The sequence below is a fragment of the Chiloscyllium punctatum genome, chromosome 2, assembly GCF_047496795.1.
Source record: "Chiloscyllium punctatum isolate Juve2018m chromosome 2, sChiPun1.3, whole genome shotgun sequence".
Taxonomy (NCBI): Eukaryota; Metazoa; Chordata; class Chondrichthyes; order Orectolobiformes; family Hemiscylliidae; genus Chiloscyllium; species Chiloscyllium punctatum.
Window position 1 is genome coordinate 95,954,547 of NC_092740.1, and position 26,604 is coordinate 95,981,150.

General features: G+C 40.8%; 1 protein-coding gene across 3 annotated transcripts in view; it reads right to left on the reverse strand.

Annotated features, from left to right (window-relative positions):
* fancc (FA complementation group C) overlaps positions 1 to 26,604 on the reverse strand; it is a 193,228-nt gene that overhangs the window by 147,452 nt on the left and 19,172 nt on the right. For all 3 annotated transcript variants that reach the window (XM_072586004.1, XM_072585993.1, XM_072585984.1), the window contains exon 2: positions 12,013 to 12,257. In XM_072586004.1, coding sequence (XP_072442105.1) covers positions 12,013 to 12,183 — 171 coding nt within the window. In that variant the 5' untranslated portion in view covers positions 12,184 to 12,257. The remainder of the gene's footprint in view (positions 1 to 12,012; positions 12,258 to 26,604) is intronic.

Genomic DNA, 26,604 nt, shown 5'->3' on the forward strand with positions numbered 1-26,604 from the left:
GAAACACCTGATCAGCGGATCCAGACACTCTATACAATCAACACCAGGAATTCTTGGACATCATCAGAAATATATACATAGACAAGGAAGAAACCACAGTCTCATTCGATGTAATGGCACTGTTCACCTCTTATCGACAAAACCCTAGCCAGAGAAACAATAGCCAACCTGCTGGACATACAGAACAGACAACAGGACGGTGAACCTATCAACAAAGACGGCATACTCAAACTACTGGACCTGTGCCTCACAACACACTTCACATTCAACAACCAAATATATGAACAAATCAACGGCACACCCATGGGCTCACCCATCTCTGGACTCATAGCAGAAGCGGTAACGCAAAGGTTAGAACAAACAGACTTACCACAAATTCAGCCCAAACTCTGGGTCAGATATGTAGATGACACCTTTGTAATTATTAAAAACACAGAAATAGAGAACACACACCAGATCATCAACGCCACACTCACAGGAATCAGATTCACTAGAGAGGAAGAAAACGACAACCAACTCCCATTCCTAGACATGATGGTACAGAGAACACCGAACGGAGAATTCACCACAAAGGTATACAGGAAAGGTACACACCCAGACCAAGTCATGAACTATGAAAGCAACCACCCCAACACACACAAAAGAAGTTGCATTAAGACACTATTCAAAAGAGCCACAACACACTGCAGTACAACAGAACTGCAAAAAGAGGAAGAAGAACACCTATACAATGTATTCGCCAAAAACAGATACCCGCGCAATTTCATCAACAGACACCTAAGGCAAAGACAACAGAACGAGGACATGCCACAACCCAAAGGACTAGCCACACTACCATACATCAAGAGCATTTCCGAACTGACAGCCAGACTACTGCGACCACTAGGACTCATAACAGCACACAAACTAACAGCTGCTCTCAGACGAAGAACGAAGGACCCGATACCCAGCATGAGCAAAACCAATGTAGTGTACAAAATCCCATGCAAGGACTGCACAAAACACTACATAGGACAAACAGGAAGACAGCTAACGATCCGCATCCATGAACACCAACTAGCCACGAAACGACACGACCAGCTATCCTTAATAGCCACACACACAGATGACAAGCAACATGAATTTGACTGGGACAACACTACTATTATAGGACAAGCCAAACAGAGAATAGCCAGGGAATTTCGTGAGGCATGGCACTCATCCACAGATTCAATCAATAAGCACATCGACTTGGACCCAATATACCAATCACTGGAGCGCACAGCTGGAACTGACAACCGGAAGAGGCAGATTCAAACCACTACAAATGCCAGAGGAAAGATCACAGAAGCACTTCACAGGAGGCTCCCAAGCACTGAGGATGTCACCTAGACAGGGGACGAAGCTTCTGCAACACAAATTCCCAACTCAGTGAACAGAACCACAACAATGAGCACCCGAGCTACAAATCTTCTCCAAAGATGTGAATTGGCCAAGCTAAGTTGCCCATTGTGTTAGGTGCATTAGTCAGAGGGAAATGGTTCTGGGTGGGTTACTCTTCGGAGGGTCGAAGGGCCTGTTTCACACTGTAGGGAATCTAATCTAAAAAAATCGAGACGGTCAAGGGCAGCATAGGAACATCACCACCTGCAAGTTCTTGTCCAAGCCTCTCACCACCCAGACTTGGAAATACGTCACTATTATTTTTCTGCAGATGCTGCCAGGCCTGCTGAGACTTGCCAGCAATTTTGGTTTTTGTTTCCGATTTCCAGCATTCTCAGGTCATTCAGTTTTTATTTATGCAGAGAGAGAGATAAGGCCCTGCAAAGTTCAGGGAGTGAAGGAGGAAGTTGAGAACAGAGCCTCCAAGGTTATAATCTTAGGATTATTTCCTGTGTCATGAGCAAGTAGACTAGAAATAGAAAGATAATAAAGTTAAACACACAGCGAAAGAGCTGATGCATAAGAGAGGGCTTCAAATACGTGGATCATTTTGATGTCTTCCAGTGCAGGTGGGACCTGTACAAGAATAGGTTGCACCTAAACTGAGGGGGGATTCAATATACTGGCAGGGAGATTTGCTAGAGCTATTCGTGAGGGTTTCAACTAATGGGGTCAGCAAGGTCAGCAAGTAAAATAACTAAGGAGGAGTAGAGACAATTGCCAGTAAAGCTAAGAGGAAGAACAGACAGGGAGAGGTTACTGAATGTGGCAGGACGGGCAGCCTGAGGTGTATTTGTGTAGAGTATGACAGGTAAGGTAGACGAACATCGAGTTTGGGTTAATACATATAACAATGTTGTTGTAGCTATTACACAGACTTGGTTGAGACGGGGACAAGACTGGCAGCCTAACATTACGAGACAGTAGAATGTAAACGAAGAGGGGGAGTTGCATTACAGATCAGGGAGAGTATCACAATTGCACTGATGGAGGACACCTTGGAGGTCTCATCTAGCGAGGCCAGATGGGTAGAGCTCAGAAATAATAAGTATGCAATCACTTCGATAGATTGTACGGCAGGCCTCCCAACAGCCAGCAGGTAGTAGAGGAACAGATATGTCTACAGGTTATGGAAACATTTAAAAACATCAGGGTTGTTGGGGTAATTTTAACTTCCCCTGTGTTGACTGGGCCTCCCATATTGTCAGGGGCTTGGTTGGGGATATTTGTTAGGTATGTTCAGGATGGTTGTTTGAAACAAAATATGCAAATAATCCAACTCAAAAAGGAGCCACACTCAACAGGTATTGGTTAATGAGCCCAGCCAGGTGATCAAAGTTTCAGTGGGAGAGCATTTTGGGAATGGTAACGATAATTCTCTAAGTTTTAAGTTACTTATGAATAAGGATAACAGCAGTCCTTGCATGTCATTACTGAATTGGGGGAAGGTCACAATATTAGGCAGGAACTGGGGAATGTAGGTTGAAGGCAGTTGTTTGAAGGTAAACCCATATCTGACATGTGGGAATCTTTTAAAGGCTAGTTGTTTGAAGTTCAGGACCAGCATGTTCCTGAGAAAAAGAAGAAAAAAGATGGCAAGATTCAGAAACCTTGGATGACAAGAGAAATTGAGAGCTTAAACAAAACAAAAAAAGGCATATATAAGGACTTAGGAAACTGAAGACAAATAAAGCCTTCAAAGAATACAAAGACAGCAGGAAATGATTCAAACGAGGAATTAGGAGGGTCTACAAAGGGGCCATGTAATGTCTTTGGCAAACAGGATTCAGGAAAATCCCAACATATTGCATATGTGCATGAAAAAGGAGCAAGAGGATAGCTAGTGAAAGGATACATCCACTCAAGGATAAAGGAGGGAACTTATGCCTGGAGCCGGAGGAAGTAGGTGAGATCCTTAACAAATACTTTGCATCAGTATTCACAACGAAGAGACACATGGTGGAAGGGGAGTCTCAGGAGGGGTAGGTTGATGTTCTAGGACATCTCAATGTAAAAGAAAAGTGATGTAGGTATCTTGAAAAGCATTAAGGTAGATAAGTCATCAAGTCCTGATGGGAGCCAGGTGAGTCAGTTTCTGGGGATTTGTGCGAATTCATTGTATCCTCTTTAGTCACAGGAGAGGTCCCAGAGGACCAATGTTGATCCTTTGTTGAAGGAGAGTGACAGGGATAATTGGGACATTACAGACCAGTGAGCCCTATGTCGGCAGTAGGGAAATTATTGGAAAAGATTCTTAAACAAAATGTACTCACATTTGGAAACATATGGACTTATTAGCGATAGGCAGCATGACTCACAACGGGCAAGGTCATGCCTCACAAACTTAGTCATAGAGATACACAGCATGGAAATAGACCCTTTGGTCCATGCCAACCAGATATCCTAACCTAATCCAGTCACATATGCCAGCATTTGGCCCATAACCCTCTAAACCGTTCCTATTCATATACCCATCCAGATGCCTTTTAAATGTTGTATTGTACTAACCACCACCTCTGGCAGCTTATTCCATACATGCACCATCCTCTTCATGAAAAAGTTGCCCCTTAAGTCCCTTTTAAAATTTTCCCCTCTCACCCTAAACCTATGCTCTCTAGTTCTGGACTATTTACCCGATCAGGCTTCTCATGATTTTATAAGGTCACCCCTCAGCTTCTGATGCTCCAGAGAAAACAGCTCCAGCCTATTCAGTCTCTTCCAGTAGGTCAAATCCTCCTACCCTTGCAACATCCTTGTAAATCTTTTCTGAACTCTTTGAAGTTTCACAACACCTTTCCGATAGGAAGATGACCAGAATTGCACACAATATTTCAAAAGTGGCCTAACCAATGTCCTGTACAGCCACAACATGACCTCCCAACTCTGATAGCTAATGCTCTGTCTAATAAAGGAAAGCATACCAAAGACCTTCTTCACTATCCTATCTACCTGTGGCTCCACTTTCAAGGAACTATGAACCTGCACTCCAAGGTTTCTTTATTCAGCAACACTCCCCAGGACCTTACCATTAAGTATAAGTCCTGCTAAGATTTGCCTTTCCAAAATGCAGCACCTCACAGTTATCTAAATTAAACTCCACCTGCCACTCCTCAGCCCATTGACCCATCTGATCCAGATCTGTTGTACTGTGAGTAACCTTCTTTGCTGTCCACTACACCTCCAATTTTTGGGTCATCTGTACACTTACTAACTTTACCTCCTATGTTCATATCAAAATCATTTATATACAACGACAAAAAGCAGTGGATCCAGCTTGATTGAGTTTTTTTTGAGAAATTGATAAAGAGGATAGATGAGGCAGGGCAGTGGATATTGTTGACATAGACTTTAGCAAGGCCTTTGACAAAGTCCCTTGCTGCAGGCTGATACAGAAGGTGAAATCACATGGTATCTGTGAGATGGGAACTGGCCTTGTCACAGAAGACAAAATAGACGTAGAAGGGTGTTTTTGCAAATTGGAGATCTGTAGCCAGTGGTATTCCACAGGGATCAGTTCTGGGGCCCTTGTTATTTGTAACCGATATAAAGGATTTAGAGCAAAACACAGATGGCCTAATTAGTAAGTTTGTGGATGACACAAAATTTGGGAAAGTTGCTGATAGTGGGGAGGATTATCACATGGCAGACTGGGTTTAATCTGGACAAATGCTAAGTGATGCATTTTGAGAGATCTATTGCAGGAGAGTATACAGTAAATGGCAGAATTCCTAGCAGCATCGACGTACAGAGGGATCTGGGAATACAGATCCACAGTTCATTGAAAGTGCCAATATAAGTGGATGAGGTGTTCAAGAAGCATATGGCATGCTTTCCTTCATCGGTTGGGGCATAGTGTTTAAAAATTGGCAAATCATGTTGCATGCTTATAGAACTTTAGTTAGGTCACATTTGGAACACAGTGTGCAGTTCTGATTACCACACTACCAGAAGGATGTGGAGGTTTTGAAGAGGGTAAAGAAATGGTTTATTATGATATTGCCTGGTTTGGAGGGTATCAGTTATGAGGAGAGATTGGACAAAAATGGTTTGTTTTCACTTAAATGTCGAAGGATCAGGGGTTCTTGATAGAAGTTTACAAAGTTATGAGAAGCTTGGATACAATGGATAGTCAGACTCTTTTTTTCTCCCCCCAGGGTAAAAAAGTCAAATACTAGGGGATGTAGGTTTATGGTAAAAGGGGGTAAGTTTAAAGGAGATGGGACAGGCAAGTTTTGTTTTTACACAGAACCTGAAGTATGCTGCCAGAGGAAGTGGTGGAAGCAGATACAATAGCAACATTTAAGAGGCCTCTTGGTAGATATACTAATAGGCAGAGAATAAAGGGATATGGAAAACAAATGGTTTCTACATTAGAAATGTGTCATAGACCAGTGCAGTCCTGGTGGGTGGAAGGGGTTGTTCCTCTGCTGTGTTGTTCTGTGTTCTTTTTGGAAGATCTGGAGTGAGAATTGAACCTGATCAAAACTTTACAAATAAAAAGGCGAGAGTGCGACCAACTGAGTCATAATTACCCAACGCCTGGAGGAAGAACGCCTCATCTTCCGCCTCGGAACACTTCAACCCCAGGGCATCAATGTGAACTTCACCAGTTTCCTCATTTCCCCTTCCCCCACCTCACCCTAGTTCCAAACTTCCAGCTCAGCACCGTCCCCATGACCTGTTCTACCTGCCTATCTTCTTTTCCACCTATCCACTCCACCCTCCTCTCTGACCTATCACATTCATCCCACCCCCATCCACCCATTGTACTCTTTGCTACCTTCCCCCACCCTCCTCCCTGACCTATCACCTTTATTCCCACCCCCACTCACCTATTGTACTCTATGCTACTTTCTCCCCACCCCCACCCTCCTCTCATTTATCTCTCCACCCTTCAGGCACTCTGCCTGTATTCCTGATGAAGGGCTTTTGCCCGAAACGTCGATTTTACTGCTCCTCGGATACTGCCTGAACTGCTGTGCTTTTCCAGCACCACTCTATTCCTGAGCCACAATTAATGCAAGGACAGTTAATTGCATTGGTGGAATTATATTGTTACATTATTTGCAATAATTATTTGTATCTTAGCATTACTGACTGTTATCTGGTCTCCTTGATAATCTGCTTAGGCAGAGTGATGACAGTGACATCTCTTTCCAATGTCACAGGCAAGATAGAAAAGGGCAACCAAGTGACAGAGGAACAAAGACACCATCTCTCCTGATCAGGAAATAGCCACTTAGCAATTTGGATGCACTGTAAATTTCTCAACACAAAGTGCAGCACATTTAAGAAGCAACGCTGTGGGTGGGATGCAGATCTATACTTTTTTTTACACAGAGTACATAAAATCTTCCTCTTAACCCTATCATCAAAGGCATGACAAACTGGAGTCAAGCGCTTGTTCACCAGAAGGTAGGCCTAGACATTACCAGTTACTCTCACTTAGCCTACCATCCAGCAAAATGATCAGACAGCCGGAATTTAAACCATCCATCTGGAAACAATATGGAGAGGCACTTCAAAGAACAGCAGTTACTATTGCAATACATTTATACCACAATTTTTCTTCGGTTTGGCGGAAGCTCTATTATTGTGTAAATTATTGATTATCATGGGAGCACACTTTTTGTAATGGCAATGAAACATGACAATCCAGAGAGAGACAAAGCAAAGGTGAAACCTGGTCCCTTTTTTGTAAGACAATATTGAGTGATTTTCTTGTGGAGGGAATAAAAATGTCAAAGTCCACAATGACGAATACCTATCTCAAGAGGAGTGATTCTTCCGCAACATTTACTGTACGAGTTCTTCCTTACTGGACAAGTTTGCAACTTATCATGAAAGTTAGTGAACGCTTTCCTCCATTCTCCTTCCAAATAGCTGTATATAACATCAAACGGGAAATGTGGTACAAACATCTGGATATTATTTGGCATTGTACACAGATGTCATGTTGGCACAGGGAATCTCCTTAAGATTTGTAGAGAGAAACAGCCCATTAATATAATTAAATTGTACATCATCTGAAGGTTCCTGAAGATTTAAAACCCAGTCTGTGCTCCTCTGAACCAATCTCCTTCATGATAATGCTTAAAACCTCTCTCTTTAACTAAGTATTTAACTATCTATTATCTCCTTCTTTAGTTGGTGTCCTGTGAAATAACTCAGAACATTTTATATTAAAGGTACTAAGTAAATGCAATTTCTTGTTGCAGATAGTTCCATTAATGGGCACCCAGGTAAGAACAGGAAATCTAAAGATAGTTAACTACATCCAGAAGTCTCCCATTAAAAAAACTCTTCTCTTTAAACTTCAGAAAAACCATTCACCAAGCGCAGTGAAAATGGAGACTAGTCCTTAAGAGTTTAAACTTTATATCTGAGAATGCTCAGGTGATTTTCTTATACGGGATTCTGTAAAACATTCCAAAGTTCTGGAAAGTCTACTCAAAATACTTTCTCATGGAGAAATAGAATCAATATAACATTGTCTTTAGCTGCATAGTATCATGAATTTACCTTTACCGCAAACTTTGTCATACTTTTCAGATTCACTAATTGTTCATGTAATTCACTCAAATATAGTCCCAGGAACAAATCCTGTGGAAATACTACTTCCTGATGTGTATTTACAGCAATCTAAACAACCACTATTCAAGAAATCCAGAAGGTATTTGATAAAGTGCCATTTCCGAGGATATTGTGGAAAACAAAAGCTTATGGTGTAGGAGTAACGCATTGGCAAGGATAGAAGATTGTATGGCTAACAAAAAATAGAAAGGTGGCATAAATGCTTTTTTTCAGGTTGACAAGATGTAATAGGTGGGGCCTCAACTGTTTACAATTCATATAAATGACTTGGATGAAGGGACAGAAGGTAGAATTGCTGATGATCCAAAGATAGGTAGAAAATGAATTCTGAGGAAGATGTAGGATATAAGAAGGCAACAAAAAAATATAGATAGGTGGGACAAAAAGATATAGATAGTTTAAGTGAGAAAAGATGTGGTAAATGGAGTACAATGTAGAAAAATGCGAAGCACATAATCTAAATCTGGGAGATTGCAGAGCTGAGTTCCAAAGGAAATTGTGTTTCCCAGTGCATGGATTTTTTTTTCTTCCCAGTGCATGGATTAAAGGTTAACATGCAATTAGGAAAGCTATTGGAATGCTATCTTTTTTTGTTGCAGAGGGAATTGACAACAAAATTGGCAATATTATCCTTCATTGTAGTTCCACATTGGTGGAATTACACGTGGAGCATTGATAATGTTATAGTCATCTTATTTAAGAAGGGCTGTAGATGGTTTGAAAGCAGTTTGCCAGACTGGGAGAAAGTGAGGACTGCAGATGCTGGAGATCAGAGTCGAGAGAGTAGTGCTGGAAAAGTTTAGCAGGTCAGGCAGCATCCGAGGAACAGGAGAATCGACGTTTCGGGTATAAGCCCCCATTCCTGATGAAGGGCTTATGCCTGAAACAACAATTCCCCTGGTCCTTGGATGCTGCCTGACCTGCTGTGCTTTTCCAGCACCACACTCTCGAGACTAATACCTGGAACTGGTGGATTCTCTTATGTGGAAATGTTAGACAGGCTAAACTTGCACCCACTGGAATCTGAAGAGAAAGAGGTGACTGATTAAAACAAATATGATCCGAAGGGGTCTTGGCAGGTTGGATGTGGAAAACTTGCTTCCTCTCATAAGAGGATCAAAAATTAGGGATTACTGTTTAAAACAGAGATTAAACATTTTTTTCTCTCTCAGACGGTGATCAGTCAGTCATACAGCATGGAAACAGTCAAACTTGTTAGCACCGACCAAACATCTCAATCTGACCAAGTCCCAGTTGCCAGATTTTGGCTCATAGCCCCTTATGCCCTTCCTATTCATATACCCATCCAGATGCTTTTGAAATGTTGTAATTGTGCCCACCTCCACCACTTCGTCTGGCAGCTCGTTCCATACACATACCACCCAGCATGTGAAGAAGTTGCCCCTCAGGCCCTTTTTAAATCTTTCCCCTCTCACCTTAAACCTATGCCTTCCAGCTAGGGATTCCCCCACCCCAGGAAAAGGACTTTGGCTATTCACCCTATCTATGCCCCTCATGATTTTATAAACCTCTACAAAGGTCATTCCTCAGCCTCTCGAACTTTCTTCTGAAAAGGTGGTGGAAGCAGACACTTTAAATATTTAGACTTAGGTGGGTAGATTCTGATAAACATAAAGTGAAAAGTTATAAGGAATAAGCAAGAATATGAGTTTACTGTTACAATCAGATTACCCATGATCTTACTTAATGGTGAAGCAGGTTCGAGGGAGTGAAACTCCTGCTCCTTGTTCATATGTAATGCAGAAAAATGTTAAACTTAACCAAAGGAAATTATTATCTACTTTCAGTAACTTTGCTTTGACACACCATCTTCCAGGCGATTCTCTCTTACAGCTCCCATCATCACCTGTTATATTATGCACACTCTGTGACCTCCACCAATGTTATAATTTCTCAGACACATTTCCTCCTCTAATTTCATCTAGCAGGCCCCCATTGAAATGCAGATAGCAGGCAAGTCCCTATATCTGCACTCCCTATGCCTATTAGCATGGACTAAAAGCTAGTAACAAGAAAAATAGCACAATTAAAATATATCCTTGTTAGTTTCTGTCTCCATGTTCAGCTACAATTTAGGGTGACTATCTCATGAAGCTGATCTGATAACAGCATTAATAGAGTTGGTGTAGACCATGTCTTGGAGAGATGATATTCATTTCAACTGGGATTTGGTCCAGACATATTTGAAGCAATATTCTACAGGCTGGGTATTTCAACATAATCTCCTCTACTTAAGGTCTTAAAATTATCCACATCTGAAACCATACCACAGGTCATAAAATGTCTATACACTGGGCCACCATGCTGCCTATCGACTTCCGTCATTACATGACTGTACTAAATTCATTTCTGGATTTTATGATTGCAAAGGTGAGCATTGAGAAATGGTACCCACTTTCATTATTCACAGGCTAAGCTGGCAAAAATACACAAACCTATGATGTATGCTATTCAGAACAAAATAAATTAGAAACTGATACACCATCAAAAAGGTGTCACTGACATCTCCAAAACAGATAACAGGATCATTGAACATTACTCTTCAAAATCCAGCTTAAGATTTTAATAAAATAATGATAATAATAACAAAAAAGTATGATAGAATGGTGGTCATAATACTGGAATATAAATTTAAAAATAATGAACTCCAAATTCCAATTAATTTATTAAATATGATAGTTTGTGGGCTGGTACCATGAAAGGTCTACCATTCAGGGAGGAGAAAATGCTACCCGACTTAGGTGCATGTAGATCAAACTCCAGACTAACAATGGATATTAGTGCTTTCTGAATTAACAAAGTCAGCCACAAAAAGTTAGGATACCATGAAGATTCAAAATCAGAAACAAATGTAAAGCACTGCTGATTCACACAAACAACTCGACTGACCTACAAAGCCACTACCAATAATTTAAAACATTGTTCTTAAACGTTTTAAGTAACTCTCATAACACGTGCTGGAAGCATTGTACATGACTTAGGTTGAAAAGGTGTTTGTAATGAAAAAAAGAGCAAAAGTACAAATGAAATGAAATGAAACCAAGAGATAGAATTAGAGGAAGAGTGGGTAGAGAAATAGTACAGAGAAAAGTGAGAAGTGAAAGCTACAGAAAAAATAAAGAGAGATTTGAACAAACACCAGACAGAGAAAAAAATAAGATTTTTGCCTGTTTGGATGCATGACTAAGAATTAAAATCAAAATTCTCTATAGTTTATCTACAAAAACACACAATCCTGTCACTAAAATGCTTGGATAGAATGTTTCTTTTTAATTTATGATGTCTTAATTTTAAAATGAAGTAGGTCTAATAAGTAATAATTTTGGATGCATTCATGGGCATCTACTTTAAACTGGTTATGATGTTGCTAGGTTCGTGTTTGTCATCAATACACCAATCTAAGGGCAAGGTGAAAGCTTGCGTAATGTTTTTGCTTGGTTTTGAATCAGGTACCTATCACATATTCGGCTGATGTGATAACCATTACAATATAGAAACACTGCAAAATGAAATACCCCACATTCTGCTGAATTCAATTTGAGTGGACATTGCCTTGTCCAAATGAACCAGCTGACGTTCTAGCAATTGTGTGTTTAAATAAAAACTAGAATCTGAACCCAGTATCTTAGACCACGAACCCACACTACCATAAGCAACCAGCTTGCTCATGGAAAAGTCTGCCAATTACCCAATTGAAAGTCTCAATTCAAACAGGAAATAAGGCTACTTGAATGGTTAAGAATTTTCATGCGACATCTCTACTGATCGAGAACAAGCCTCCTTTCATAATAAATTCAAATTACAGGAAATACACTCCTGTTAACATTAAGTATGGCCTGGTTCCCAACTGGCTGCACTGAGACCCAGGAAAACAAATTGGAATAGTGTCTCTGCTACAATTAACTAGCTATTTGCCCCAATCTGTATAACAGATTGTCTTGGGCCATGATTCTTTCCTTCTGTGGAGCTGCTTACCATATGCTGTATGGCTCCATAAATCTGCTTTAGGAACTCCTGTAATTTAGGCAGGTGTAGGCAGACATCTTGCTGCGATTGAAAAGTGGTGGTCTGGCCCCATTCCACAGCCTTATTCAACCAGTATTCAAGGCCAAAGCTGGAAGTTGGAATGGAAGTTCCTTTAGCCATCACGCCATAAAACTCAAAATCCAGTTTTAATGGTCATTTAAAAGGAAGGGATTCTTCTGTGGACACTGTGGAATCTGCAAAAGAATGAAAGGTATTTTCAATCCTGAACAGTGTTTTGGAAATCAGAGCCTGAATACTGTGAAATGTTGTGCCAAGATGGCAGCAACTCAGGTCTAATAAACAAATTACTTTAAAATTCATTGCCCAGTTGGGGCTCAAATTTTTACCATCTGAATTTGTCATCAGCAGCATTTAATTATAGCAGCAATAAAGTACTGATCTGCACAAAAGTAACTACCAAAATGATGACATGTGCCCATGGCACAAACATTTTAATAAACATTAACATATTTGCTCAGCCATTGCTGAAATAGTTCTTTATGGTCTTTATGGGATGGGTCTCTATCAATACCAAACAGCACTGGTGGAAGAAAATACAGTAAAGATTTTAAAGAAAAATACATCCAGATATCTGGCAGTTCAGAAGCCCATACAAAGTCAAACAAAAGTGGTATTAAATAGTAACAAAATCAAGATGCAGATGAGAACATTAAGCACACATGTATTGCTTGAACAGTTCATACAGTCGTTTCAATCCCCAGGTTTGTGGCCAGTTATCAATGTACTTGGTTGAAGGAAAATTGACCAGTCACAGATTGAACAGGCCTTTCAATTCACTGCTACATCCGTAGAGAGGAAAGCGATCCAACTGGACTGGCCAAGTGTCATTTAGGCTAAAATGGACTGCAAGGCAAAAGTGAGAACTGAAGATGTTGGAGATTAGAGTGGAGAGTGTAGTGTTGGAAGAGCACAGCAGGTGCTGCCTGACCTACGGTGCTCGTCCAGCATCACACTCTCGCCTAAAATGGACTATAAGTCCTGTCCTCAACCTGTCAAGTTTCTGGTCCATTTTAAACGTTTATCCACATGGAACTCCAACCTCCCCAGCCTTTTCATAACTTGCTCAGTGAACAATAGTTTCAAGATGTCTCAATCACTGCAACAAACTGCACAAGCTAAAACAACAGCTAAAAATTGCAGGAGATAATAGGTTTCTGATGTCCAATCAGAAATATAAATTATTGCTTTTTGTGTTCGTTCTTAATTAGGGCATTGCTGATAAAGCAAGCATTTACTGCTCAACCCTAAATACTCTTGATAAAGTGGTGGTGAAGAACTGCTTGTTTGAACCACCACAGTTTTAGCAGTAGAGCTTACATACACTGTCTTGTGAGGAAGGAAGTTCCAAGTTTTTGACCCAGCAAGTGACGGAACAGTGATATAACTCAAAAACAAGACAGTATATAAGTTGACAGTTAATTTGCAAGTAGTGGTATTTCCAAGAGTCTTTTGCCCTTTTCTTTCATGTGTAGGTTGGAAAGATGTAGGATATAATGATACCAAAGAACACAACTGAGCCATCCAATGCAAAATATATTAAAAGAAATATACTGTTTAGTTCAGAATGTAAAAATTATTATTCACAGGAAATTTCAACCTAATGTCCTCAGTAACACAGCTGAGGAAAGCATTTATATATTTACTTATATTTCTGACTCTGTTTCCTCTTGCTTGAATTTCACAGATTGGAAATATGGCTATGGATTAGATCAGCTTCCCTACAGTGTGAAAACAGACCCTTCAGACCAATAAGTCCACACTGACCCTCTGAAGAGTAACGCATCCAGACCCATTTCCCTCTGCTTAATGCATCTAACACTATGGGCAATTTAGCACAGTCAATTCACCTGGCCTGCACGTCTTTAGACTGTGGGAGGAAACCCACGCAGACACGGGGAGAATGTGCAAACTCCACACAGTCAGTCACCTGAGGCTAGAATCGAACCTGGGACCCTAGTGCTGTGAGGCAGCAGTGCTAACCACTGAGCCACCATGCCACCCCAAGTTTCATGATCAACAAATCTAAATTCAAAGCTCCAAGAGTTATTTATATTCACAGCTTGAGACTGATTGATTAAATTTAAATGATATAGATAATGGGTCATCAAGGATATAGAAGGCTGAGATAGACAGATCTTTAATTAGTAACTGAATCAGGTGTTATCAGGAAAAGGCAGGAAAGTATAGTTGAGCATTATCAGAATAGCCATGAACTCAGTGAACAGCAGAGCAGGCTTAATAGGCTGAATGGCTTCTTTCTGTGCCGATGTGATCTTATTGTTATCCACAAGGTTCCATAGCATCTGTTGAGCAGTAAGTAAGCAAAGACAAAGGCTTCAACATTCCTGGTATGTCAATTATCTGAATAAACGCTGTTAGATTGCATTAAATGGCCAAACAGTAGATGATGTAGAATAGTTAATATCATTATATACAAAGCTTTGTTTTCACCAAGTTTTAAAACTGTCCATATAGATGTCAGCAAAAATGTAAGTGATAGATGTATATTAGTTCACAAGAACTCTATGATTTTAAGGCTCTTGTGACACAGTGGACAAGACGACCCAGGTTTATGCCCCATCCATTAGAAAATATCTAAATCTGCAATTTTAGCACAGACAATGACATTAAAATAAACAACTTCAACTCACATAACCTAACTAATAAACCATAGGACTTAGGAGCAGAAGGGTATTCAGCCCTTTAATCCTGCTTTATTATTTAGTAGAATTATGATTGATCTTGTAGTAGTCTCAGATCCACCTTCCTATCTGGCAGGAGTTTGCTTCCAGCGGGATGTTTTGGTCCACTAATATTTATACTACCTCCTTTAAAACAAGAAACTGGGTGCAGATCAGATGGTATTGAAGAATCCAACATATATTCATAACAAATTGCTATGCATGTACAAATATTATATCAGTGATAAAGTGGAGAATGAATTTTTTAAATCCTCAAGTCACATACTATGATATAGAAATGATATCATGAATGTGTCTGTTAAAGGCATACTGACATACTCACCATGAGACACAACACAATGCCATGTGGCCTCTCCCAAATGTACTTGATCCCTTGACTATCAAAAATTCATCCAACTCGGCCTGAGAAAGTGATTTTTCACAGACTAACTACTGGGAAGTCTGACAGAAAAAAAGTTTTCATCTCCACTTTAAAAACTTCTGAGTTTCTAAAACTTATAAGGAAACAAAAATAGTACACAGCTCTCTGGAGAATGTTTCACCACGGCTCAGTACAACATCAGCAAAAAAAAAGCTGGCATTTATAAATTTTGCTTGCCCTCGGCAATAAAGGCCAAGATTCTATGTTGTTTCATAATCACTATTTGCAGCTGTCTACTAGCTTCTTGTGATTCAAAAACCAAAACACCACAGAGATTATCAATTACTCTCCATTTGAAATTCATACGGTTTTCTATTTGCCAATTTTTTGCCCACTGCATCAGTCTGTATCCCTTTCCAGACTCCCAACCTTGTCTGGACAACTTACTTTCCTCCTAGTTTGTTCACACTGGCATTGAGTCATAGCGCTGTAAAGCATGGAAACAGACCTTCAGTTTAACTCATCTATGATGACCAGATACAATGAATTAATCTAGTCCCATTTGCCAGCATTTGGCTCATATCCCTCTAAACCCATCCTATCACATACCCATTCAGATGTCTTTTCCACCACTTTCTCTACCAGCTCTACATGGACCAACCTCTGTGTGAAAAAGCTGCCCCTAAGGTCCCTTTTAAATCTTTCCCCTCTCACCTTAAACCTATGCCCTATAGTTTTGGACTCCTCCAACACGGGAACAGGCTTTGCCTATTTACCTTATCCATGCACCTCACGATTTAGAAATCTCAATGCGGTCACCCCTCAGCCTCTGATACTCCATGGAAAATAGGCCCAGCCTATTCAGCCTCGCCCTATAGCTCAAACCCTCCAACCCTGGCAACATCCTTGTAAATCTTTTCTGAACCCTTTCAAGGTTCACAACATCCTTCCTGTAGCAGGGACACCAGAACTGAATGCGGTATTCCAAAAGTGGCCTAACCAATATATTGAACTCTCATTTATTTGGTCACTTTATCCAAAGTATTTGGATATCATTTGTAGATAGATAAGACCCCAGCATTGATCCCAGTGGCACTCCATGGATCACCTCCTGCCAGCCTGAAAAAAGCTCATTTATTTTTACTCTTTACTTTCTCTTAGCTAATCAATTCTTTATCCACGTTAACAGGTTACAACCTATACCACAAGCTTTTATTTATCAAAAAGTCTTTTGGAAATTCAAGGACACCAAATCTACAGTTCCCATTATTTTGCTTGTTACATCCTCAAAGACCTCCAATAAATTAGTTAAACACAGTCTCCCTTTCACAAGGCCGACATTGAATCAGTCTTATTCGATCATGATTTTTTCAGTATACTACTGCTCCATACCAGACTACTCTGCAGACTGGCCCATGAACTGAGAACTTGTGTAAGCTTTATGTTGGCCCCCCTTTTAAGTCTTAAACAAGATCAAAAGTTTTTTAATCACCCAACTATTTACTTAAAAATTACTCAAGTAAAAGTGGCAATTATTAATTAAAATACAGAAAGGAATTTAAAATAAGCAAGGATAAAAATTACAAACAGATGAAAACGTGAATAAGCTCAAACTTTGCAATTCTAGCTTTTTTAAAAATTTGCTTTCTGAAGCGAAGAAGTTGAAATGTGAATTGATATTCAGTATCTCCTATAGTTGAATAGTTGGACATTGCTTCCACAGGTGAGCTCAATAAACAGAATCCTGATTGTGTTAGAAAGCTTATCCATTTAGTACCTTAACATGAAAATGAGTAACTTTGTGGAATAATGATTCATCAAAATTAAGTTAATGATGCTTACATTATTTGTGATGTCTCTCTTCCAGTCTCCTGTTAAACACTACAGAAGCTTTGAGCCTTTACAGTGGACAAAATGTGTCAAGCCCTAGAAACTATAAATTATTTAAATATCCTTTGGAAATTATTCTTAATATAGCAGTCATTATCTGAATGGACCTTTATGGCCCAGAGACCTGGTTAGGCTGCAGTTGAATCCATAAGACATAGGAGCAGAAATTAGGCCATTTGGCCCATCATGTCTGCTCCACCATTCAATCATGTCTGATAAGTTTCCCAAACCCATTCTCTCACTTTTTCCCAGTAACCCATGATACTCAAAAACCTATCTATCTATCTATCTCAATCTTAAATATACCCAATGACCTGGCCTCCACAGCCCTCTGACGTAGTGCATTCCATAGATGCACCACTCTCTGGTTGAAGAAGTTTCTCCTAATCGCTGTTCTAAAGGGTCTTCCCTTTACTGTAAGGCTGTGCCCTCAGGTCCTAGTCTCTCCTACCAATAGAAACATCCACCCACTGTCTAATCTGTCCAGGCCATTCAGTATCCTGTAATGTCAATTAGATCCCCCATCCTTCTAAACTACGCCAAGTATAGGCTCAGAGACTCAAACATTCCTCATATGTTAAGCCTTTTCATTACTGGGATCATTCTCGTGAACCTCCTCTGCACCCACTCCAGGACCAGTACATCCTTCCTGAAGTAAGGGGCCCAAAATTGCTCTCAATACTCTATTATATGGTCTGACCGGAGCTTTATAAAGCCTCAGAAGTACATCTTGCTTTTATATTCTAGTACTCTTGACATAAATGCCAACATTGCATTTGCCTTCCTAACTACAAACTCAACCATAGATTTACCTTAAGAGAATCCTAGACTAGGACTCCCAAGTCCCTTTGCACTTCAGATTTCTGAATTTTCTCCCCATTTAGAAAACAGTCAATGTTTCTATCCTTCCTACCAAAGTGAAGACCTCATACTTTCCCACATTGTACTCTATCTGCCATTTCTTTGCCCGCTCTCCTTACCTGTCCAAATCCTTCTTCAGCCTCCCCATCTATTTTTGCAAACTTAGCTAGGCTGCCCTCAGTACCTTCATCGAGATCATTAATGTATAAAGTGAAGAGTTGTAGTCTAACACTGACACTTGTGGAACACCACTTGTCACCAGCTAGTATCCTGAAAAGGACCCCATTATTCCCACCCTCCGCTTTCTGCAGGAAAGCCAATCTTCTATCCAGGCTAGTATCTTGCCTTGAACACCATGGGCCCTTACCTTACTTAGCAGCCTCATGTGCGGTGCCTTGTCAAAGGCCTTCTGGATAGAACAGCCATTTGCTCTCCTTGATGTATCCTGCTCATTATCTCAAAAAGAATTCAAACAGATTTGTCAGATCTAAGCCCCCCCTTGATGAAACCATGCTGACTTTGCCCAATTTTACCACGCAGTCCAAGTATTCAAAAATCTTATCCTTCACATTGGACTCCATAATCTTACCAATGACAGAGGTCAGGCTAATTGACGTGTAACATCACCAAGAATTCACGTGGCCTTTGGGAGTCATGCTTAAGAGTTCCTTTGTGTCTATTTTGAAAAGTTAGTTTGTTGCAAAATCTATAATAAGAGGGCCCTATTGTGGTGGAATGGTAGCATCACTCTGGACCAGGAGGTCCAGGTTCAAATGCTCCAGAGGTGTGTAATAATAACAACATTTCTGAACAGGAGGTTAATTTTAAAAACTGTACATTTATGATATTGCTATAACCTCTATAATGGTAGATTCTAAAATTTTCCTTCAGTTACAATCAGTCTCTAGGAGATATACCCCGAGTTATTACGTTTCCAGACGGGACACATAAAGCCGTCATGATCCTAGGCAAGGAGGGATGAATATGGGGAACTGATGGCCTAGATTATCATAACTAGATTGTTAATTCAGACATCTCAATAATGTTCTGAGCACCTGGGTTCAAATCCTGCCATGGTGAATGGTGGAATTTGAATTCAATAAAAGTCAATAATTTAAGAATCTAATGCGAAGCCATTGTTGATTATTGGAAAACCCACCTGGTTTACTAATAATAGCAACTGAATTTTGGCAGTTGAAATGGCTGAAGACTGGCATCTGTAGTATCAGGAATCTCCAGTGGAGACTAAGATGTATCATCCACTCCATATTCTAACTGAATATTGTAGCAAATGCTTCAGCTTTACCTTTTGCACTGATGTGCTGGGCTCCCCTATCATTAAGGATAGGAGTATTTGTGGAGTCTCCTGCTCGATAGTGAGTTCTTTAATTATCCATCACTATTCATGACTGGATGTGGTAGGAGTGAAAAACTTGGATATGAACTGTTCATTGTGGGATCACTTAGCTCTGCCATCGTTGCATCTGCTCTTTGGCATGCAAGTAGTCCTATGTTGCATCTTCACAAGGTTAGCACCCCATTTTTAAATATGCCTGATGCTGCTCCTACATACCCTGTTGCACTCTTCACTGAACCAGAGTTAATCCCTTGGCTTGATGGGAGAGGGGGTTATGCCAGGCCATGAGGTTGCAGTTTGTACATAGAGATGTACAGCATGGAAACAGTCCCTTTGGTCCAACCTGTCCATGCCGACCAGATATCCCAACCCAATCTAGTCCCATCTGCCAGCACTTGGCCCATATCCTATTCATATACCTATCCAAATGCCTTTCTGGGAATATCCTCCCTCACTACAGCTGTAATCCCCTATCAATCCCCTATTTTAGATTTAGCATTGTGCAAGGAAAAAGGATTTATTTTGTTTTTAATTTGAGAGTGACTTAGTTAAACAAAACCTGAACAAAGCATACCTCTTCATAATGAGGGACAGTTAGGCAAAGTAGAAAGGATCAAAAGTTAAAACATATGATAGAAAGGTAAAGAACAGCAAATATTTAAAAAGATGCACTTCGTAGGTTAAAACCTTGTAAGAAACATGGTTAGGAAAAGGATAGGATACAATATAATAGGTAGACAGGTGGTTTTGCAGCCACACTTGAATGCAGAGTGATAAGTTTATTTTAAATTCGCTCATGGGATCAGGGAATCGCTCACGAGGCTGGCATTTATTACATTTTCCCAAATGCCCACAGGGCAGGTAATATTCAATAACATTTTTGTGGGCCCTCTAGAGGCACATGTAGGTCACAGCAGCTAAGCATGGCAGACTTCCTTTCCTAAATGACATCAGTGAACCATGTGAGTTTTGATGACAATTGACAGTGATCACGTGGTTGCCACGGTGAGCAGTATCTCTTTTGTTTTCAAACCAGCATGCATTCTTTCTCTCTGACCTCCCCCATTTCCCAAAATCCCCTCCACTTTTGGCCATATTTTCACTGCTCTGCCAACCAGCTGTTATGGCCTGGACAAAACCCTCAAACATATCAAGGATGTCACCTAGTCCTAACTTTTATCTTAATTTAGTATAAGGCACTGCTTTCCAAACGTGATTTGATCGATCAAACTACTAAACTTTAAGCAAAATACACTTTATTTTTACACCACAATTGAAATACAAACAAAAAAAAAAGCAGTGGCATAAGTTTTAACTCAATCAAAAATACTTAATATAATAATTATTTAACTGTTTTAGTATAGCAGCATCTCAAACACACCCTTGGCAAAGGCAAATTCAGCAAAGTAAATTTCTCTCACTTGTTATCTCCTCCAGTCAAAGAGAAAGAACACCGACAGAATGAATCTCGCAGCAGAGAAAGAACTCAAGCTTTTGCAGCAGAGAGACGATTGTATCTAGCAGCTTCAATTCCAAAACTCCAACATCAACGACCAAAAACAAAACGAAAACCCTGAGTCTGTCAGAGCCTGACTCCACTCACTCACGCTTCTTTTGTCAAACTTTTTTAAAAACCCAAAACTATTTATTCTGCTTTCCATTGTGCTGACACCTCGGCATCAGGTTTACAACATCCCTCTTCGAAAGAAACAAAGACAGAACAAATCCCACTTAAAGGCACATATTGTCACACACCGTTGGCCACAATCTCTCCCACTCATCCCTACTGCCCTTTAGCCTACTGCTCCAAGAGCAGTGTAAAGATCAAGATGGCAGAGCAGGTAGCAGAGGCCACGAGGAACCAGAGTGGCCACACAGTGTACGCCAGCCCAGGACAGCTAGTCTCAGACAGGACAGAGCAAGGAAGCACATCTTGGCACTTTCACAGCCATCCTGAATTCACCCTCAACAACAAAACATCCAAATCTTGGAGGCCTGGATGGGGTGTGAGTGTGTGAGGGTCTGCATATGCGAGTAACCCACGATTGGGAATGAGACAGATACACATACACACAATCTTTACCTCATTCACCGTCCAAAAAAAATCCATTTACAAAGCAGGCTGGGGGGAGGAGGAGGAGAAGAAACACCAAGGCTGAAAACTAATTTGTATGAATTTGACTGAGCCCTGTAATTCAGTTATAATTAAATCCAACTCTGTAGTTTGGCTTTGGTACTAAACCTTCATCTTGGTGTTCAGGTCTTAGGTCATATCCTGTCACTGTACCTCTGCATCTTGAGCAAAAAAGAAAAAAAAATGCATGTTTTACATTAGTTCTACAGCTTGGTACATTTCAATAGTATTTTTAAAAAACCTAAAATTTAATATTGTGCACAACCTCATCTTTTCGAAGGTTACTCATTGGCACCAGGCAGGGTACTAAATTTATTGCACATGAAAAGACTGGACAATCTTGCCCTTAACTATGAGCTCTTATTTTGTATACTACTGCTGGTATACTGCTTCGGTAGGAAGAAAGCTGTAGTCCTGAAATCTGAATTTAAGAAGCTTGATAGAAAGTTAGAAAGCCAAAAAATGCCGAAAGCCATCGCAGCCTCCTCCAGAAGTCTCCAGCATCGAGATGCCAGCCTTCAGTCAACTTGATTCACTCCACGTGATATCAAGAAATGGTTGGAGGCATCGGATACTGTAAAGGCTGTAGGCTCTGACAATATTCCAGCAATAGCACTGAGGACTTGCTGCTCCCCCAGTTCCAGTACAGTGACAACAGTGGAATCTACCTGACAATGTGGAAAATTGCCAGAGAATATCCTGTACACAAAAAGCAGGACAAATCCAACCCACTCAATTATTGCCCCATCAGTCTACTCTCAATCATCAGCAATATGATTGAAGGGGTCATCAACAGTGCTGTAAAGCAGCAGTTGTTTACCAATAACCTACTTACTCTTGCTTAGTTTGGGTTCTGCCAGAGTCATAGAATCATAGAGTTACAGAAATGGAAATAGCATGGAAACAGACCCTTTGGTCCAACTCGTCCATGCCAACCTGATATCCTAAATTAATCTAGTCCCATTTGCCAACATTTGACTCATATCCCCGAGAACCCTTTCTATTCATATACCCATCCAAGTGTTTTTTAAATACCAGTCTCCACCGCATCCTCTGGCAGCTCATTCTATATACACAACACCTTCAGCGTGAAAACATTGCCACTAAGGTTCCTTTTAAACCTTTCCACTCTCACCTAATATCTATGCCCTCTAGTTTCAGACTCTCCTACCCCACGAAAAAGACCTTGTCTATTTACCCTATCCACGCCCCTCATGATTTCATAAACCTCAAAAGGTCACCCATCAACCTCTGACCCTCCAGGGAAAATAGTCTCAGCATATTCAGCCTCTCCCTATAGCTCCTGACCTCAATACAGCTTTGGCTCATACAGGGACAAAAGAGCTGAATTCCATAAGCGAGGTGAGATTAACAGCCCTTGACATCAAGGCCAGATTTGACAGAGTGCAGCATCAGGGATCCTAGGAAGACTTCAGTCAATGGGAATCATGGGGAACAACTCTACAGGGAAATTGCAAAGAAATGCCATGATTATGGAGCAGTTATAATGGGGGACATCAGTTACACAAGTATATTCTGGGATACTGGCAGTGTAAGGAGCTAGCAAGAGAAAAGTGTTCCTGAATTGTGAATTGTGTTAGGGAGCTTTCAACAGGATATGTCAAATCCAACAAGAAAGGATGCATTGTTGAACCTGGACATTGGAAAGGAGTTGGGCCAGTGGATTAAGTGTCAGTGATTATTGCATATGGTTTAGGTTGGTGCTGGAGAATGACATGCAACAATCCAGAGCAATAAAAACAATTGGCAGAGAGCTAACTTCAATGGGGCTAGAACAGAGGTGAGCAGGATTCATTTGGTGTAAGTAGTTAGCTGGAAGGTCAAGAACTAAACAATGGGCCATCTTGCCTCTAATGCAAAAAGGTACTACAAACAAGTCCAGAACTCTTCAAATGACAAGAAAGGTAGAAATTGATGTTAGAAAGAAATGGTATGTTTATGACAGGTGCAAGGCAGAAAACCACTGAACCAAGCAAACTACTGAAGGTTTGATGGGAGATGCAAAAGCAAATAGAACAATGAGAACAAGGGAAATCCCAAAATCTTCTGTAGATACCCAAACAATCAGAGTGTGACTAATGGAGGAGTCAGGCTGATCAGAGACCAAACAGGGGATATACAGGCAAGAGGCAAGGACAGGACTGAGGTATTAACTGAATACTTTGCACCAATCTTTACAAAAAGAGGATGACACTGCCCAAACCATAGTGGCAGAAGAAGAGACTCTGTCATTAAAACTGTTGAAAATTAATCAGGAAAAATCTTATGTAGTAGCATTTAAACGTTATTAAGGTACTGGGACTGGATGAGCTGCACCCAAAGATTCTGAAGAAAATGGGGTAGAAATGTGGAGGCACTGGCCATAATCCTCCAGTCTTCCCTCTACTCTGGAGGGGTGCCTGAATGCTGTGAAACTATCTTCCCCAGAAAGCAGTGAAGGCTGAGTCATTGAATAAATTCCAGTCTGTGCTGAGTAGACTTAGATCAACAAGGGAGTCAAGGGTTATGGGAAAACAACAGAGAAGTAAAGTATTTTTATCACAATTTGATTAGTCATGATCTTATCAAATAGAAGAGAAGGCTTGAGGGGTCACATGGTCTCCTCCTGCTCCTAATTCATGTGCACTCCTATGCATATAAATAGCAACAAAACACTAAGAGGAAGAGTGGGGCCCATTGATGGCCTAACGAAAGATTTCACGTGGAGGGAGAGAGTATGGTATCTACTCATGCCAAGAGAAGGTTGTGATGACTCAAGGTACTGTGTAACAGTGAGTCAATTAGCCTGTATAGATGTGAAAAGTTTCAAGTAGCATTTAGACATGCAAAAGTGCTAAATGTTGACCATAATATTTCTAAAACTCAACTGGAAACTCAGCTTTCCAAGTTAACTTCGTTCCAACAATATATTAGTTATATTTAATACAATATAAAACAATACAATACAGCACAGGAACAAGTCCTCCAGCCCAGTAAGTCTGCGCTGATTCCTAATCTTTAGTTAAACCTGCTACTTATTGTCCAAGCAGTGTCTCTCCCTCTGTTTGCCTCACTTTATATATCTAACAAGATATACCTTAAACGTTGCTAACATGCCTGCTTCCATCATCTCCAGTGACAGTGCATTTCAGGCACCTACCATCCTCTGTGTGAAACATTTTCCCTGCACTTCTCTCCTAAGCTTTCCCCCCCTCACCTTGAACCTGTGCGCTCTTATCTATCAATGCCTTTAATAATCTTGTATACCTTTACCAGGTCTATGTTTCCAGTGAAAATAATCCAAATTTATCCAACCTCTCCTCATAACTAAAACCCTCCAGACCAGGCAACATTCTGATAAACCTTTTCTGCACCCTCTCCAAAACATCCACATCCTTCTGGGCCTGTGGCGACCATAACTGCATGCAATATTCCAAATGTGGCCTAACTAAAATTTTGTACAGCAATAACTTTTATAGTCTATGCTCTGGCCGATGAATACAAGTGTATTGTATGCCTTTTTGATCACCTTATCCAATTATGTTGCCACTTTCAGGGATCTGTACATCCAGATCCCTCTGTGTGTCAAAACTCCGAAGGGTTCTGCCATTTACAGTATAGTTTGCACCTGAATTTGATCTTCCAAAATGCATCGCCTTGCTTTTGTATGAATTAAACTACATCCACCATTTCTTGCACAAATCTGTAATCTATTTATATCCCATTGTATCATTTGACAACCCCCATCACTATCTGCAACGCAGCCAATGTTGACACAATCCACAAACTTAATGAGACCACTTACATATATTACAAACAACAAAGATCCCAGCTCTGATCCCTGCAGAACACCAATAGTTACTGAGTTCCATCCTGAAAAGCAGCTTCCACCACTACGCTGTCTTCTATCACCAAGCCGGTTTTCTAGAATGGATTGAGGATTGGCTGTCTAACAGAAGGCAGAGAGTTGGGATAAAAGGTTATTTTTCGGAATGGCAGCCGGTGACAAGCGATGTCCCGCAGGGTTCAGTGTTGGGGCCGCAGCTGTTCACATTATATATTAGTGATCTGGATGAAGGGACTGGAGGCATTCTAGCGAAGTTTGCCGATGATACAAAGTTAGGTGGACGGGCAGGTAGTACTGAGGAAGTGGGGAGGCTGCAGAAGGATCTAGACAGATTGGAAGAGTGGTCCAGGAAATGGCTGATGGAATTCAATGTGAGCAAATGCGAGGTCTTGCACTTTGGAAAAAAGAATAAAAGCATGGACTACTTTCTAAATGGTGAGAAAATTCATCAAGCCAAAGTACAGAGGGATCTGGGAGTGCTAGTTGAGGATTCTCTAAAGGTAAACATGCAGGTTGAGTCAGTTGAAGACATCAGGCAGGCCCGAGACTGCAACTTGGGAAGCAGCTGCAGCCTCTTCTGCAGCGGTGAAAGAAATGCCTACACAGCAGAACATCATGGAGGAACATGGAGCAATCCGACAGCTGATCCAGGAGATGAGGGAAGAGACTCATAATCAACTGGAGCCCATCTCAACCATGCTGCAAAAGCATGAGAAGGAGTTGGAAGGGCTCAGGAAGCGAGTTGAAGAGGTTGAGCAGCGGACTGCAGCATCGGAGACCGAGGTCGGGTCCTTGGCAGGCAGATCCAGGCCCTTGAGAAACTGGTTCAGGCCCTGACTGAGCAAGTCGATGACCTGGATAAAAAAAATAGGTGGGAGAAAGAATATCCAGGTCATTGGCCTGCCAGAGGGAGTAGAAGGTGGGCAGTCAGCAAGTTTTTTGAAGACTGGCTGCCACAATTTCTCGGCTGAGATGCCAAGGTGGACCGGGTGAAGGTTGACAGGGTACCAGGCCAGTTCTGATATGATTTCAATGCTACAGGGACAAGCAAAGAATCATGGAAACTTCTAGAAGGTTGGAGAGAGATCTGCAGGCCCTGACCTATCAGGGAACTAAGATAATGTTTTTCCAGAACTTTTCTGTAGCTGTGATCCTTAAGAGGAAATCGTTTGATGAGGTTAAGAGAAGGCATAAAGGATCTCAGTATTCAATATTCGATGAGATACCCAGCGGTGCTTCGTATTACTTATGAAGGAGGAGACTGTGCGGTTGTTTGATTCCTTGGAGAAAGCCAAAAACTTCTTGGACACTTTAACATAATGTAGATGTATTTATGGTCATGGACAATAGCGTTTGGTTTTTTTTGGT